Genomic DNA, 15208 nt, shown 5'->3' with positions numbered 1-15208 from the left:
CCTTCCTGTGTCAGAGGCGGCTACAATGATTATTAATAAAATAAAAACAGCAAATACTTTCTTATCATTTGGGCCTTAAAATGGTGCCAGAGCACATTCATTTCAGATTGTCACGTATCACAAAATCAAGGAATATGGAACAGAAATAACATTTCAATATCCTGCCCTAAAATCTATTTTGATACTTTAAACTTGTTCCTCCTCACTAGTGACTACGGTCTCTAAATGTGCCCCCGTGTCCCCCCAAACCACAGCTCTTCTCTAACACAAGGCGCCTGAATGCCTTCTTCACGTCCTTGTTCCTCAGCGTGTAAATCAGGGGGTTCAGCATCGGGGTGACCACAGTGTAGAAGAGGGCCAGGAACTTGCCCCGTTCGTGAGAGTTGCTCTTGGCCGGCTGGAGGTACATGAAGATGATGCTCCCGTAAAACAGAGCCACGACTGCCACGTGGGAAGAGCAGGTGTTGAAGGCCTTTCTCTGCCCTTGTGCTGACCTGATCTTCAACACAGCACAGGCAATATGGCCATATGAGACCAGGATGAGACCCAGAGGCAAGACAACAAAGATAAAGCTGGCCACGTACATCTCCATCTCATTGAAGCTGGTGTCCACACAAGCCAGTTGTATAATGAGGGGCATCTCACAGAGAAAGTGGTCAATGCGATTGTTCCCACACAGCGGCAGGAGCATGGTGAGTGTAGAGCCCACCATGCTGGTGGTCAAACCCCCGAGCCATGAGGCGAGGGCCAGGCTGAGGCAAAGCTGTGGATGCATGATGATGGTGTACTGGAGTGGCCTGCAGATGGCAGCATAGCGGTCATAGGACATGACTGCCAGGAGGACACATTCAGTCACCCCCAGCCAGTGTGAGATAGAAAACTGGACCACACAGCCTCCATAGCTTATGGTTTTCTGTGGTCCCCAGAGGTTGACCAGGAGTTGTGGGATGATGCTTGTGGTGAAGCCAATGTCCAGGAAGGAGAGATTGGCAAGAAAGAAGTACATCGGAGTGTGGAGGTGCACATCCAGACAGGAGACCAGAATGATGGTGCCATTGCCCAAGAGAGACACCACATAAAACCCCAAGACAAGGACGAAGAGGATAGTTTCTAGCGAGGGTCGTGAAGAGAAGCCCAGGAGTACAAAGACTTCTGGAGAACTTGCATTGGCTATTTCCATCACCACATGCAGCCGGGGGTGGGACAAAAAGGCCACCTGTGGGTGAGTGGGGGGCACAGGACATGAGGCATGAAATCATTATATGAGTGAGCACATTTTCCACGTGAGTTTATCCCGCTTGTTCTCAGCTGATTCCTTCCAGCTGCTCCGTGGATGAGGTTGTGTCACCTCCTGAAGGCCAATGTGTACTGTGTGCTAAAGGGCGTGGAGCAGGCATAGCCTGGGGAAAATGGACATTCATGCAAATTCCCTGGCATTGACTTTTACTGAACTATTACTTTGGGGGCAACATCTGCAGTCAACCTAAGTGTTTAGTGCTCAGGATTTGTAGGGTAGAGGATGGCGCTTCATGTGATGGAACACTGCACAGCACTAAGATTGTGCTTCTTCTCCTCTCTGTCAATGGCCACATGGAGTCCACCTTGACATTCCTCTTTCTCTCAGATCCCATGGTCATCACAAATATTTGCTATCTCATTAGAGACATCCAGATCACATCGCTGTCCACCAGCTCTGCTCCTTCTCCTGGCCCCATGGCGCCATCATCTATCACCTGAACTATTGAACTAATATCCTGACTTGTCTCTCTACTTCTCCATTATGTCTCTTCACGGTATTCTCAACACAGCAGCCAGGTCACATTAGACATGATATGACCATCTTACTCCACAGCTCCACACCTCAATGTCCTGGAACAAGGCTTGTAGGGCTTTCCCCCAAGACATGCACACACTCACTTTCCCACCTCCTTCAGGGCGTTTTTAAAAGCCACCTTCAGTGAGCCCCCCCTCACAGTCATATATAATGTTGAGAACCCTCCAGCTGTCTTCTCCCTTTTCCCTGCTTACTTTTATTGGTAGGACTTAACACCAAGGAACACGTGTTGTTCAAAATTATCATATCTGTTTCCTGTCTCACTCACTGGAGTAGTTCCATAGAGCCATGACCTTCAGTCTACTTTGTCTACCTCTGAAAAGTTCTGGAACCTTTCTGTGCAAAAACATTAACTTTTTTCTTTCCTAGCTTTTGAAAGGAAGAATAAATTAATTATAATCGGAGTCTATGCAGGGGTGAGGAACAGAGCAGTCAACTGTCAACCCTTTTAAAGTCCCAGGGAGTAAAACTTACCTGTTTTTACAGCTGGAAGTTGACCAAGAAAACAAATAAAAACACATGTACATTCACAGTGTTTTAAAATACACATAGGGTTTCCATTGCGCATATGGAGGAATGAGGCTCTGAGAGCATCAGACATTTGACAAAATTTGTGCATAGACGCTGCACCGGTATGGACTTTACTGAGCCAGAACGCTGAGACAGTCATCTGATTTGCATGTAGCAGACCTCAGAGGCACTGATGCTCTGAGAAAGCACCAGGGGATTGATGCTGGGTATCCGAATTGGGGAGCACGGAGAGATGACAGAACATGGGTGGTTCAGAATGTGACTGTGGGAGAGGAGAAGTGAATGGGGATAGTTCTGTGCAACTGAGTCATGACACACTAAAGTGAATGCCCCACGCTGAGGGTCACCTCAGATGAGCTGATGAGGATGTAGAAAAGGGAAAGGCTGACCTGAAGCTGCGTCATCCCCTGTGGGTACACGTGTCCCTCTGTGGAGAGATGGGAACTGTCTTACTTACACATGAAGAAAATGGATGAACGTCACCAAGAGATGGGGACCTTCAGTTCAGACATGAGGTGGTACTTTAGTAGAATTCTTGAGGAAATGAACCCATGTGATGGTCTGATCGCTTTCTAGAAATGTTCAATGCATACCCAAAGCTGCTCAGGAAATGTACTGGAGCTACACCCAAGACAGCCAGATTCTTAGAACAAAATAACATTCTCAGCAAAGGAAGAGGTTTGCTCATTCACAGAGATTCACCAAATCTGTCACAGTGAAAATCAGATTATTGAAATGGATCAGTGCTCATCAACCTGAACTGAAATTACCAGAAACACTGGGATCCCAGTTTACTTAAATACCACGAAAAACAACCAACTGAGAACATCACTTACTGATTTCGAGCTAGCAGCAGCATCTCCCTGTCTGCAGGGGAAAATGTTATACACTGGGAACCATTTCATTTCAAGGATTGATGCAATCCATGAATGCGGTGCATGTGGCATTAAAAAGTAAGAGAGTAGCCATGGGATACGGGAAGCCCTAGAATTATTGGAGATCATCAACTCATCAGCGCCCACCTGTTAGATTCTGTTCAAATGCATGTCTGAAGGACACGTTCTCTAGTTTAAAATCAGAATAGGTTTAAATTAGGAAGAAGCACTTGCTTTTTCCCTAAGAAAACTGTTGGCAGAAGGAGTGAGGCCAGCTCACAGTGTTTCCAGAATGAGAATATATGCCGACCTCAAAGGACCAGTGAGTCAAACAACCCTTACAGCCCCAAGACATTCATCTTATCCCCTGGAGCCTTCAGGAGGGACCCTGAGGGTGATGATGCATCAGGAGAGTGAAACTGGAGGAAAACAAGCTTTTGGGATTTTTTTCCCTATTGAATAATTAGAATTTCATTATAATTTTCCTACACACAGAATTGATCCTTCTCATGAATAAGACCTTTTAGGAGATTTTTATGATGCTGCCAAATATTGTTTACAGAAGTAAAGAATCAGGTCTCTCTATGCAAAGACTTATCATGTGATGGAGGAGAGAGTCTGAAATATTTGCTCACTACAGTAATTTTGGGACATGCTGTTAGAGGGTTTTTTGGAATCCAATCATTTTATTACTGGTGTACAACACAGTGATGAGCTAACATTTTCCTGAATAGAATGAGTTTACTTTTATTGTGGTAAAATACTCATAATATACAAGTTTAGCATCATAACCATTTTAAGTGGTTATGTTGAAATCTCTGGAATTAAGTACATTCACAAAATAATGTAATCATCTACGGTATCTGGCTCCAGAAATTTTTCATCACCCCAAATAGAAACCCAGTACCAAATAGAAACCCAGTACCCGTTACGCATCAAAGATACTTAATGCGTGCCTGTTGGCTTGAACCATATTTTCTTTGAACCAACAATTGTGGGACCTTTCACAAAAATGTGTGAATCTTTCACACCTCTGTGTATAGCCCTCTACTCTCTTGATGTGAATTTGCTTTGGGAGGGTGGAGAAAACAGAATTCCAAATGCCCATTGCAGTCATTATGTTCCTTTTTTCTCACTCAATCAGCAGGTATTTACTTACTACCTCCCACGTGCCACACACAAGGTTAGGACAGTAGGGACACAAGTATGAAACACAAAGAAAAGTGCGACCTGACAATGATGCTGTGCTGTAGGATGAAGTGGGCACCCTGCACTTGACCCCTGAGGCTCAGTTTCCTGCAAGAGGCGATGGCCGCTGTGAGTCTTGAAAGGTGAACAAGTCAGGAAGGAAAAGAACTGAAATAAGGTGCTGCAAGTAAACACAGAAGCTTGTGCTGAGGCAGGGAGACGAGGGGAAGCATTTGGAGCTCAGCGGGGGGTGTGCTTGGATGTCCTAAGGGAGTGGTGGTGGGTAAACAGGGAGCTGTGGGCAGGAGCCAGGCCTTGAAGCATCCTCCCCTAGACTGAATTTGGATTTTATTTTGCCCAACATGGAGAGGAAATGAAGTTATTTAGGAAAGAGTATGAAACCAATGGGGTGATTTTAGGCAGAACATTTGCTGCAATTGAAGCAACCCAAGTGCCCATTAATGACTGAATGGATAAAGATGTTTTATATATACACAGTGGAATGCTACTCAGCCATAAAAACGACAAAATCTTGCCATTTGCAACAACATGGATGGCCCTTGACAGTATTATGCTAAGCAAAATAAGTCAGATAGAGAAGGACAGATACTGTATGATTTTACTCATGTGTGGAAGATAAACACATAGACACAGAGAATAGATTGGTGGTTACCAGAGGAGAGAGGGGTGGGGGGAGGGCAAAAGGGGTAAAGGGGACATATGTGTGGTGATGAATAAAAACTAAACTATTGGTGATGAACATGATGTATACAGAAGTTGAAATATAATAATGTACACCTGAAATTTACACGACGATACAAGCCACTATGACCTCAATAAAATAATCTTTAAGAATAAAAGTAAAAAATAAAGAATGTCTTAGAAAAGAGAAGAAAAAGCACTTTGATAATCCAAGTGAGAAGTTAGGAGAATTTAATGAAGGGAATGAGGTGTGGATGCCGCTGAGGAGCTGGACCGGGGGATGTCAGAGGCAGAGAATTCTCAGGATTTGGGATTTGACGGGAAGTGAGAAACCAGTAACAGAGAGTAATCTAGACTTACTCCCTGGTGCCTGGTTTACTTTTCTGGATGTAGAGGGAGCATGTTGGCCCTGATGGCTAAAGAGTTCCATTTTAATTACATGAAATGGCAATTAGCATAGTTTTCTCCCAAAGCAGGAGGAAGGATCTCAAGAATCATTATTTTAAGACTAAAGGAACAAATTCCATGAAAATAAGGATCTCAGATTCAGCATGCCCTCTGAGCCAGGAGCCCCCAGCGCAGAAGGACTCATTAAGCCTTTGCTGAAGATGCCAAGCTGTAATTGGGTCATTAAAAAGTTTGGTGTGCTGATGTCTGGGTTGGGCCCCTGAGGTGACAATGTCTTTCGAGGTTTCTTTGTCATCTCTACCAGAATGAGCGCCAAGGCCTGGGTGGAGATGCTGACAGCCCCAGGGAGAGATGTGTACGAGTCAGTGTGTTGGAAGTCCCATTGCCCTGTGCAGACATGGGGACAGTGTTCTCCCTTGGGTCCTGCCTCATCTGTCTGACTTAATTCTGTCTCAGAGCAGAACACCCATAAGCGGGTCAAAAGTCCCACAGCTGATGAATTGTCAGTAAACTGTCCGGTTTAAACTGAGTTTTAAAAAATTACTCAGGTTGCTTGCGTTGATCATGCCACTCCTTTATTTTGTCACTGGAGTTATAATTACCCATAACAGTTGAAGCACTGTTTGCCCAGCCCACTCAGCCAAAGGAAATAGGAGGATTAAGATGGTTTACGTTAACAAACGTTTCTCTGAAATATCCAGTCATGAATCTTCTAGGCCATTATTCCTGCTTTCTATATTCTAATGATCTTTGAAACACTATATTCCAGACAGAAGAATGAATCTAGAACTTGAGTAACTTTCCACCAGACAGCTTTTCAAATAATAGGAAAAGAGTCCCTAGGTATTTAAAAAAATCCTTTCTTCAGATTGTTTTAAACTGTACTTTTTAGTTTGTCATAAGGTAAAACTGTAAATTCTCTGGTGAACAGTTCTATGAATTTTCTCTGCGTGTACAGATTTAGGCAACTGTCCTCAAGATGAGTGTGTGGGACAGCTACATGACCCTCCAAAACGCCCCGTCTCATCCCGTTATTGACACATCTCCCCTCCTCTGCTCCCTGGCAACCGCTACCTGTCAGCATCCCCATGTTTTTGTCCTTTTGAGTTTGGAACATCCACCAATGAAACCGTGAGGCACCGTGTTGGTAAGACGGCCTCCTTTCAGTGAGCAGGAGGCCTTGGAGAGTCCCCCGGATCGCTGGGTCAGGAGCGCATTCCTATGTTTGCTGAGCAGAATCCAGTGGGGGTGACATGGGTTTGCTTATCCATCCACGGCTGAGGGTGTTTGGCTGTTTTCAGGGTCGGGCAGTTGCACATAGAGCTGCTGTAAACATTGGGTACAGGTTTCCAAGGGAACCTAAGATTTCGTCTCCCTGGGTTAACACTCAGACGTGGGACTCAGGGTCACAGAGTAAGTGTTTGTTTATAAGAAAACGCAAGACCGTCTTCCACAGCGGTGGGCCACTCTGCATTCCCACGAGCACTGAGAGGTCCCGTTGCTTGGCAGCTTCATCAGCACTTGATAATGTGGCTATTTCATTGTAGTTACGCTAATAGTGAGCAATAGCCTTTCGCCATGGTTTTAATTTTCCTAATGTCTAATCATGGCGAACATCCTTTCACATCCTTATTTTTCACCAATTTATCCTTTTCATTATAATCTCTTGCTTAAGTTTTGCCCATTTTTAAATTGGATTATTTGTTTTCTTCCCGAAGAGTTTTGAGTGTTCCTTAACAATTATGGAAAGAAGTCACTTGATGGATATATGATTTGCAAATATTTTATCCCAGCATCTAACTTGGCTTTTCATCCTTTTAGCAGTATCTTTCTGAAAGCAAAAGTTTTAATTTGTATCAAACCTAATTTGTTAATTTTCCTCTTATGCATTTGACTTTTGATGTCATGGTTAAGTACTCTGCCTAACTCCAGGCCAAAAAGATGTTCCCTTTTGTTTTCTACTAAACAATTTATGATTTTACATTTGTATCTGTAATCTGCACTGAATTTTTGTAGAAGATGTGAAGTTTAGTTGGATGATCATAATTTTTGCATATGGATGTCTAATTCCAAGGATTTGTTGAAAATGCTTGTTGAATTGCTTTTGTGCCTTTGTCAAAAATCGAGCGGCTACACTTATTTGGTCCAATTTCTGACTCCTGTTCTGTTCCTTTCTAATACCATGTCATCCTGTCATTTTAGCTTGATGGCAAATCTTAAAATCAGGGACTGTGATTCCTTCAACTTTAATCCTGCTTTTAAACTTTGCTCTAAATTTTTTTTTCATCTCATATAAATCAGAATTAACTTGTCTGTATCACCAAAAATGTGGCTGAGATTTTTACTGGATTTGCATTAAATCAATGATTGTATTTGGTTTGAATCAGCATCTTTCCCATGTTGAGTCTTCAAATTCACACAAATATATGCGCATTATTTTGCGGATGTACTTAATTCTAGTGATTTGTATAGTTCAAAATTGTTATGATGGTAAATTTATATGTTATGTGTATTTTACCACAATAGAAATAAACTCAGTCTATCAAGGAAAATGTTAGTTCATCACTGTGGTGTATGCCAATAATAAAATGATTGGTTTTCAAAAAAGCTTATAACAGCATGTACCAAAATTATTGTAATGCGCAAGTATTTCAGACTCTCTCCTCCATCACATGATAAATCTTTGCATAGAGAGACCTGATTCTTAACCCTGTAAACAATATTTGATTGCACAAAAAACTAAAATGAGATTTCATTTATAAGAAGAATCAATTCTGTGTGTACAGAAACAATGAAATCGTAATTATTCATTAGGGAAAAAATCCCAAAAGCTTCTTTCCCTCCAGTTTCACTCTCCTGATGCATCATCACCCTCAGGGTCCCTCCTGAAGGCTCCAGGGGATAAGATGAATGTCTTGGGGCTGTAAGGGTTGTTTGACTCACTGGTCCTTTGAGGTCGGCATATATTCTCATTCTGGAAACACTGTGAGCTGATCTCACTCCTTCTGCTAACAGTTTTCTTAGGAAAAAGCAAGTGCTGCTTCCTAATTTAAACCTCCTGCTTTTAAACTTGAGAATGTGTCCTTCAGACATGCGTTTAAACAGGATCTAGCAGGTGGGCACTGATGACTTGGTGATCGCCAATATTTTTAGTGCTTTCCAAATCCCGTGTCTACTCTCCTACTTTTTAATGCCACATGCATTGCATTCATGGATTGCATCAATCCTTGAAATGAAATGGTGCCCAACATACAACATTTTCCCCTGCCGACAGGGAGATGATGCTGCTAGCTTGCCATCAGTAAGTGACATTCTTGGTTTATTTGTTTTTCGTGGTATTTAAGTAAACTGGGATCCCAGTGTTTCTGGTAATTCCAGTTCAGGTTGATGAGCACTGATCCATTTCAATAATCTGATTTTCACTGTGACAGATTTGGTGAATCGCAGTGTATGAGCAAACCTCTTCCTTTACTGAGAATGTTATTTTGTTCTAAGAATCTGGTTGTCTTGAGTGTAGTACATTTCCTGAGCAGCTCTGGGACTTTGGGTAAATCACTGACCATTTCTAGAAAGAGATCAGACCAACACAAAGGGTTCATTCCCTCAAGAACTCAAGAATTCTACTAAAGTACCACCTCATGTCTGAACTGATGGTTCTCATCTCTTGGTGACGTGCATGTGTTTTCTTCATGTGTGAGTAACACAGTTCCCATCTCTCCACAGAGGGGACACATGTACCCACAGGGGACAATGCAGCTTCCGGTCAGCCTTTCCCTTTTCTACATCCTCATCAGCTCATCTGAGTTGACCCTCAGTGTGGGGCAGTCACTGCAGTGTGTCATGACTCAGTTGCACAGAACTATCCCCGTTCACTTCTCCTCTCCCACAGCCACGTTCTGAACCACCCATGTTCTGTCATCTCTCGATGCTCCCCAATTTGGATACCCAGCATCCATCCCCTGTGCTTTCTCAGAGCATCAGTGCCTTTGTGGTCGGCTACATGCAAATCAGACGACTGTCTCAGCATTCTGGCTCAGTAAAGCCAATACCGGTACAACTTCTGTGCATGAATTTTGTCAAATGTCTGATGCTCTTGGAGCCCCATTCCTACATATGCATAATGGAAACTCTACATGTATTTTAAAACACTGCGAATGTACATGTATTCAAGTTTGTTTTGTCTGATGAACTTCCAGCTGTAGAAACGGGTAAGTTTCACTCCCTGGGATTTTAAAAGGGTTCACAGTTGACTTTATAGCTGCTCTGCTCCTCACCCCTGCATAGACTCTGATTATAATGAATCTATCCTTCCTTTTAAAAGACAGAGAAGAAAAAAATTAATGTTTTTCACAGAAAGGCTCCAGAACTTTTCAGGAACGTCTGAAGCAGACTGAGATTGTGCATTTTCCTCTACGGGAGCTTCTGGCTTCACTCCCGGTCCTGCTGGGTCACAGTTGCTTTCTTCCACCTGTACAGGAGAAGGGGATAGTCTGGTCACCTATGCAGGACTCTGACGGTTCCGAGAGTTCTTTCCTGATGACACACTGCGAGATCGCCCTGCGTGTCCCTCAGAAAGGCCTTCATATTACTCTAGTCCTCACTCCCCCGGGACCACATAACATTATACAAATTTCAGGTGTACATCATTATATTTCCATTCCTCTGTAGATAAATCATGCTCACCACCCAAAGACTAATTACAATCCATCACCACACACATGCGCCTAATCATGCCTTTCACCTCCCCCCTCCCCGCTTCCCCTCTGGGAAGCACCAGTCCAATCTCTGTCTCTATCACAAACTATTCTAATGATCTGTTTCACAATGTGCTCGTTCAATGATATCGATGAAGGACTTTCTGTGTATCCAGCACTGGGCTGGGTGCTGGGGACCAGAGGTGGACAAAGTAGACTGAAGGCCATAGCTCCATGGAACTTCTACTCCAGTGGGTGAGACAGGAAACAGACACGATAAATTAGAACAGCACGTGTGTTCTTTGGAGATAAGTTCTATGAATACCCGTAAAGCTTGGAAAGGGGAGGAGGGAGCTAGAGGGTTCTCAAGATTACATGACACCGTGAGGGAGGGCTCACTGAAAGTTGGCTTTTATAAATGCCCTGAAGGAGGTGGGAAAGTGAGCATGTGCATGTCTTGGGGGAAAGCCCTGCAAGCCTTGTTCCAGGACATAGGGGTGTGGAGCTGTGGAGCAAGATGGTCACATCATGTCTAATGTGACCTGGCTGCTGTGTTGAGAATACCGTGAAGGGATGTAACAGGGATGCAGGGAGACGAGTTAGGATATTAGCTCAATAATTCGGGTGATAGATGATGGTGCCATGGGCCAGGGGGAGGAGCAGAGCTGGTGAGCAGTGATGCGATCTGGACGTATGTAATGAGAAAGTAACAATTTGTGATGACCGTGGGATCTGAGAGAAAGAGGAATACCAAGGTGGTGTTCACGTGGCCATTGACTGAGAGGAAAAGAAGCACAATCTCAATGATGTGCAGTGTTTCATCATATGAAGAGCCATCTTCTACCCAACAAATCCTCAGCACTAAACACCTAGGTTGACTGCAGATGTTGCTCCCAAAGTAATAGTTCAGTAACAATCGATGCCAGGGATTTTGCATGAATGTCCATTTTCCCCAGGCTACGCATGCTCCCTGCCCTTTAGCAACAGTACACATTGGCCTTCAGGAGGTGCTGCAACATCACTCATGAAGCAGCTGGGAGGATGCATTCGAGAACACTGGGCACAAATTCACTTGGAAAATGTGCTAACTCATATAATCACTTGATTCTTCTTATTCTGTGCCCCCACTCACCCATAGGTGGTCTTTTTGTCCCACCCCCGACTGCATATGGTCATGGAAATAGCCAATGCAAGTTCTCCAGAAGTCTTCATACTCCTGGGCTTCTCTTCACAACCCTTGCTAGAACCTATCCTCTTCGTCCTTGTCTTGGGGTTTTATGTGGTGTCTCTCTTGGGCAATGGCACCATCATTCTGGTCTCCTGTGTGGATGTGCACCTCCACACTCCTATGTACTTCTTTCTTGCCAATCTCTCCTTCCTGGACATTGGCTTCACCACAAGCATCATCCCACAACTCCTGGTCAACCTCTGGGGACCACAGAAAACCATAAGCTATGGAGGCTGCATGGTCCAGTTCTATATCTCACACTGGCTGGGGGCTACTGAGTGTGTCCTCCTGGCAGTTATGTCCTATGACCGCTATGCTGCCATCTGCAGGCCACTCCAGTACACCATCATCATGCATCCACAGCTTTGCCTCAGCCTGGCCCTCGCCTCATGGCTCGGGGGTTTGACCACCAGCATGGTGGCCTCCACGCTCACCATGCTCCTGCCGCTGTGTGGGAACAATCGCATTGACCACTTTCTCTGTGAGATGCCCCTCATTATACACCTGGCTTGTGTGGACACCAGCTTCAATGAGATGGAGATGTATGTGGCCTGCTTTATCTTTGCTGTCTTGCCTCTGGGTCTCATCCTGGTCTCATATGGCCATATTGCCTGTGCTGTGTTGAAGATCAAGTCAGCACAAGGGCGGAGAAAGGCCTTCAACACCTGCTCTTCCCACGTGGCAGTCGTGGCTCTGTTTTACGGGAGCATCATCTTCATGTACCTCCAGCCGGCCAAGAGCAACTCTCACGAACGGGGCAAGTTCCTGGCCCTCTTCTACACTGTGGTCACCCCGATGCTGAACCCCCTGATTTACACGCTGAGGAACAAGGACGTGAAGAAGGCATTCAGGCGCCTTGTGTTAGAGAAGAGCTGTGGCTTTGTGGGGACACGGGGGCACATTTAGAGACTGTAGTCACTAGTGAGGAGGAACAAGTTTAAAGTATCAAAATAGATTTTGGGGCAGGATATTGAAATGTTATTTCTGTTCCATATTCCTTGATTTTATGATATGTGACAATCTGAAATGAATGTGCTCTGGCACCATTTTAAGGCCCAGATGATAAGAAAGTATTTGCTGTTTTTATTTTATTAATAATCATAGCCTTGTTTTAGTTGTTTATATTGTTTTATATGTAATATATACGTTGTCATATTGTTAATTGTTTATATAGTTATATATGTAAATTGTTACATAATTTTGCTGACTGTTTGTAGTAATGTCTGTCATTGAAGGTGACTGTGAGAAGTCCTTTACATTTTAGTCCAATATTTGTAATGGCTCAGTGAAGTAGATATTATTAACCTCACAAAGATTAGGTAATTACAAACCTATTAAGGTTTTATGTTGAATTTAAGTCTCAACCTATCTATCCATCCACATGCTTGCTATTTTGCCTTTAACCCCTTGTGATGTAATAAGAAACATATCTTTTACCTTTGTGCCTGCTTCCTGGCACAGAGCTTCTAGGACCCTTGGAGTTTCCTCAGTGACATGGGGGAGAGGAGCTTCTTTTGTCATTCATAACAAGCCCATTTCAACCCTACCTGATTTATGCAATGAGGTGACTCCAGGTGGGGCCCCTGGATGGCTTCAGGATGGGGACCGGTGGCCAGGGGATCCAACCATGTGATCAGAGGGTTGGAACTTTCAGCCCCACCCCAGACCTTCAGGGAGGGAGAGGGGCTGAAGGTTGAGTTCATACACCCATGGCCAGTGATTTAGTTGTTCATGTCTAAGAATGGAACCTCCATAAAACCCCTAAATGATGGGGTTTGGAGAGCCTCCTTATTGGGTGGGTGTCACACCCCAGACCCCACAGGGACAGAAGCTCCTACACTAGGGACCGTTCCAGACCTCGCCTCATGTACCTCTTCATCTGACTGTTCATGTGTATCCTTTACAATAAACCAGTAAACTTAAGTGTTTTCCTGGGTTCTGTGATACATTCTAGCAAATCACGGAAGCTGAGGGAGGGGTCATGGGGACCCCTGATTTAGAGCCAGTTGGTCATAAGTCTGGGTGGCAACCTGGGACTCAGGACTGCCCTCTGAACTGAGGGCTGCTGTGGGATTGAGCCCTTTGACCTGTGGGGTCTGTGCTGACTCTGGGCGTTAGTGTCAGAGGCACAAATGCGTATCTATGGTAGGTCTCCACATCGGCTTTCTTCCTTTATTTGTTCCATCAGCTTTTTTCATTTTTAGCATAGATCCCTTATATTTATTTATTTTATATTCATTTCATTTTTTGGCTAATCTGCCATTTTTTAAAAAGTTTTCATTGCAAACATGTAGAAGTATGATCTATTTTCACGTGTTGACATTGTAGACTTTGGGCTGCTTTAGGTCACTTAATAGTTCTCTGAATTCTTTTTGTAGATTCTTTGGGATTTTCTACGAGGATAATCATGTTGTTTATGAGTAGGTTCAGTTGTATTTTTTTGCTTTCAATTCATGTGCCATTTATTTATTTTTGCCTTATTTGCCCTGGCTAGGACTTCCAGTAAGACGCTGAATTGGATGATAAGAGTGGACATCTTGTCCTCATTTCTGATCACAGAGAGAAACCATTCAGTGTTGAGTACGATGTTAGCTGGTAGCTTTTCCAAGATGCTGTTTATCAAGGTGAGCAAGTTCCTTTCTCTTCCTAGTCTACCGAATGTGCGTGTCATGAAGGGCGCTGGATTGAGTCAAATGCTTTTTCCGCATCTATTGGGTTGACCATGTTGTCATTCATCCCATACTTGGGCATATGGCATTCATTGGTTTTCAGATGTTAAAGGAGCCTTGCTGTCCAGAGGTATGTCCCACTTGGTCATGGTGTGCAATCCTTTCATCTGTTGCTGGGTATGACTTGATCCTATTCTGCTGAGGATTTTGAATCTGTATTAGTGAGGGATATTTGCTTGTCCTTTTCCTTTCTGTTCTGTCTCTGGTTTTTATATCAGGCTAATCCTGATCTCATAATTTGACTTGCAATTGTATTCATTCTTCTACTGCTTTCCACAAAAAACTGTGTGAAATTGGTATTACTTCTTTAAACATTTGGTGGAATTTGTCAGTCAACTCTGCTAGGCTGGCAGGTTTTATTGGAAAGTTTTTAACTAAGAATTGAATTTTGTTAATATTAATAGGAAAATTCAGGTATGTATTTCATCTTGCGTAAGTTTTAATAGTTTGTGGGTTTTGAGAAATTGGCCCATTTATCTGTTAGAATTGATGTGTGTAGTGCAGTTATTTTTAGTAATGTCTTTTTATCTTTTTAAGATATTTGTGATCTGAACTGATACCTTCACTTTTCATTCCTGATAGTGAGAATTTCAGTCTTCTGTCTTCTTTTCATTGTCAATCTTACTAGATGTTTATCAGTTTTACTGACAACCAGCTCTTCTCTATAATTTTCTATAGATTTTCTTCTATTTTTTCTCTAGTCAACTTTACTGATTTCTGCTCTTACATGTCTTATTTTTTTGCTTGCTCCATTGTTTGCAGAACTGCATATTTTTCTGATTTCCTAATGGGGTAGTTTATATTGTTAATTTGGGATTTCTTTTCTATTTTAATAGGTTTTATATATGTATATGTGTATATATATATATATATATACTTTCAAATGTGCATATATATTTCCTCTAAACCCTGCTTTATCTGCATCCCATGAATTTTAACATATTGTATTTTCATTTTTGTTTAATTCAAAATATTTTCTGATTTCTCTTTAAACCTTATTTCTGATCTTTGGATTATTA

General features: G+C 43.0%; 2 protein-coding genes across 2 annotated transcripts; one reads left to right on the top strand and one right to left on the bottom strand.

Moving 5' to 3' along the window:
• Nucleotides 1–205: 205 nt before the first annotated feature.
• On the bottom strand, nucleotides 206–1180 carry OR2C3E (olfactory receptor family 2 subfamily C member 3E). The gene has a single exon (XM_023616974.2). The coding sequence runs from the start codon at nucleotides 1178–1180 to the stop codon at nucleotides 206–208; it is 975 nt and encodes a 324-aa protein (XP_023472742.2).
• A 1728-nt stretch (nucleotides 1181–2908) lies between these two features.
• OR2C3C (olfactory receptor family 2 subfamily C member 3C) lies at nucleotides 2909–12366 on the top strand. Its single transcript, XM_001918276.2, has 2 exons — nucleotides 2909–2918; nucleotides 11417–12366. The coding sequence occupies exons 1-2, from the start codon at nucleotides 2909–2911 to the stop codon at nucleotides 12364–12366; spliced, it is 960 nt and encodes a 319-aa protein (XP_001918311.2).
• The last annotated feature ends 2842 nt before the right edge of the window (nucleotides 12367–15208 follow it).

Source organism: Equus caballus, chromosome 14 (assembly GCF_041296265.1).
Source record: "Equus caballus isolate H_3958 breed thoroughbred chromosome 14, TB-T2T, whole genome shotgun sequence".
Classification (NCBI taxonomy): Eukaryota; Metazoa; Chordata; class Mammalia; order Perissodactyla; family Equidae; genus Equus; species Equus caballus.
Note: the sequence above shows the minus strand (reverse complement) of the source record. Positions and strands in the feature narration are given on the sequence as shown.

Bases quoted from the DNA above. Each gene is read 5' to 3' on its own strand.
- OR2C3E (XM_023616974.2), bottom strand. From the start codon at position 1,180: ATGGAAATAGCCAATGCAAGTTCTCCAGAAGTCTTTGTACTCCTGGGC.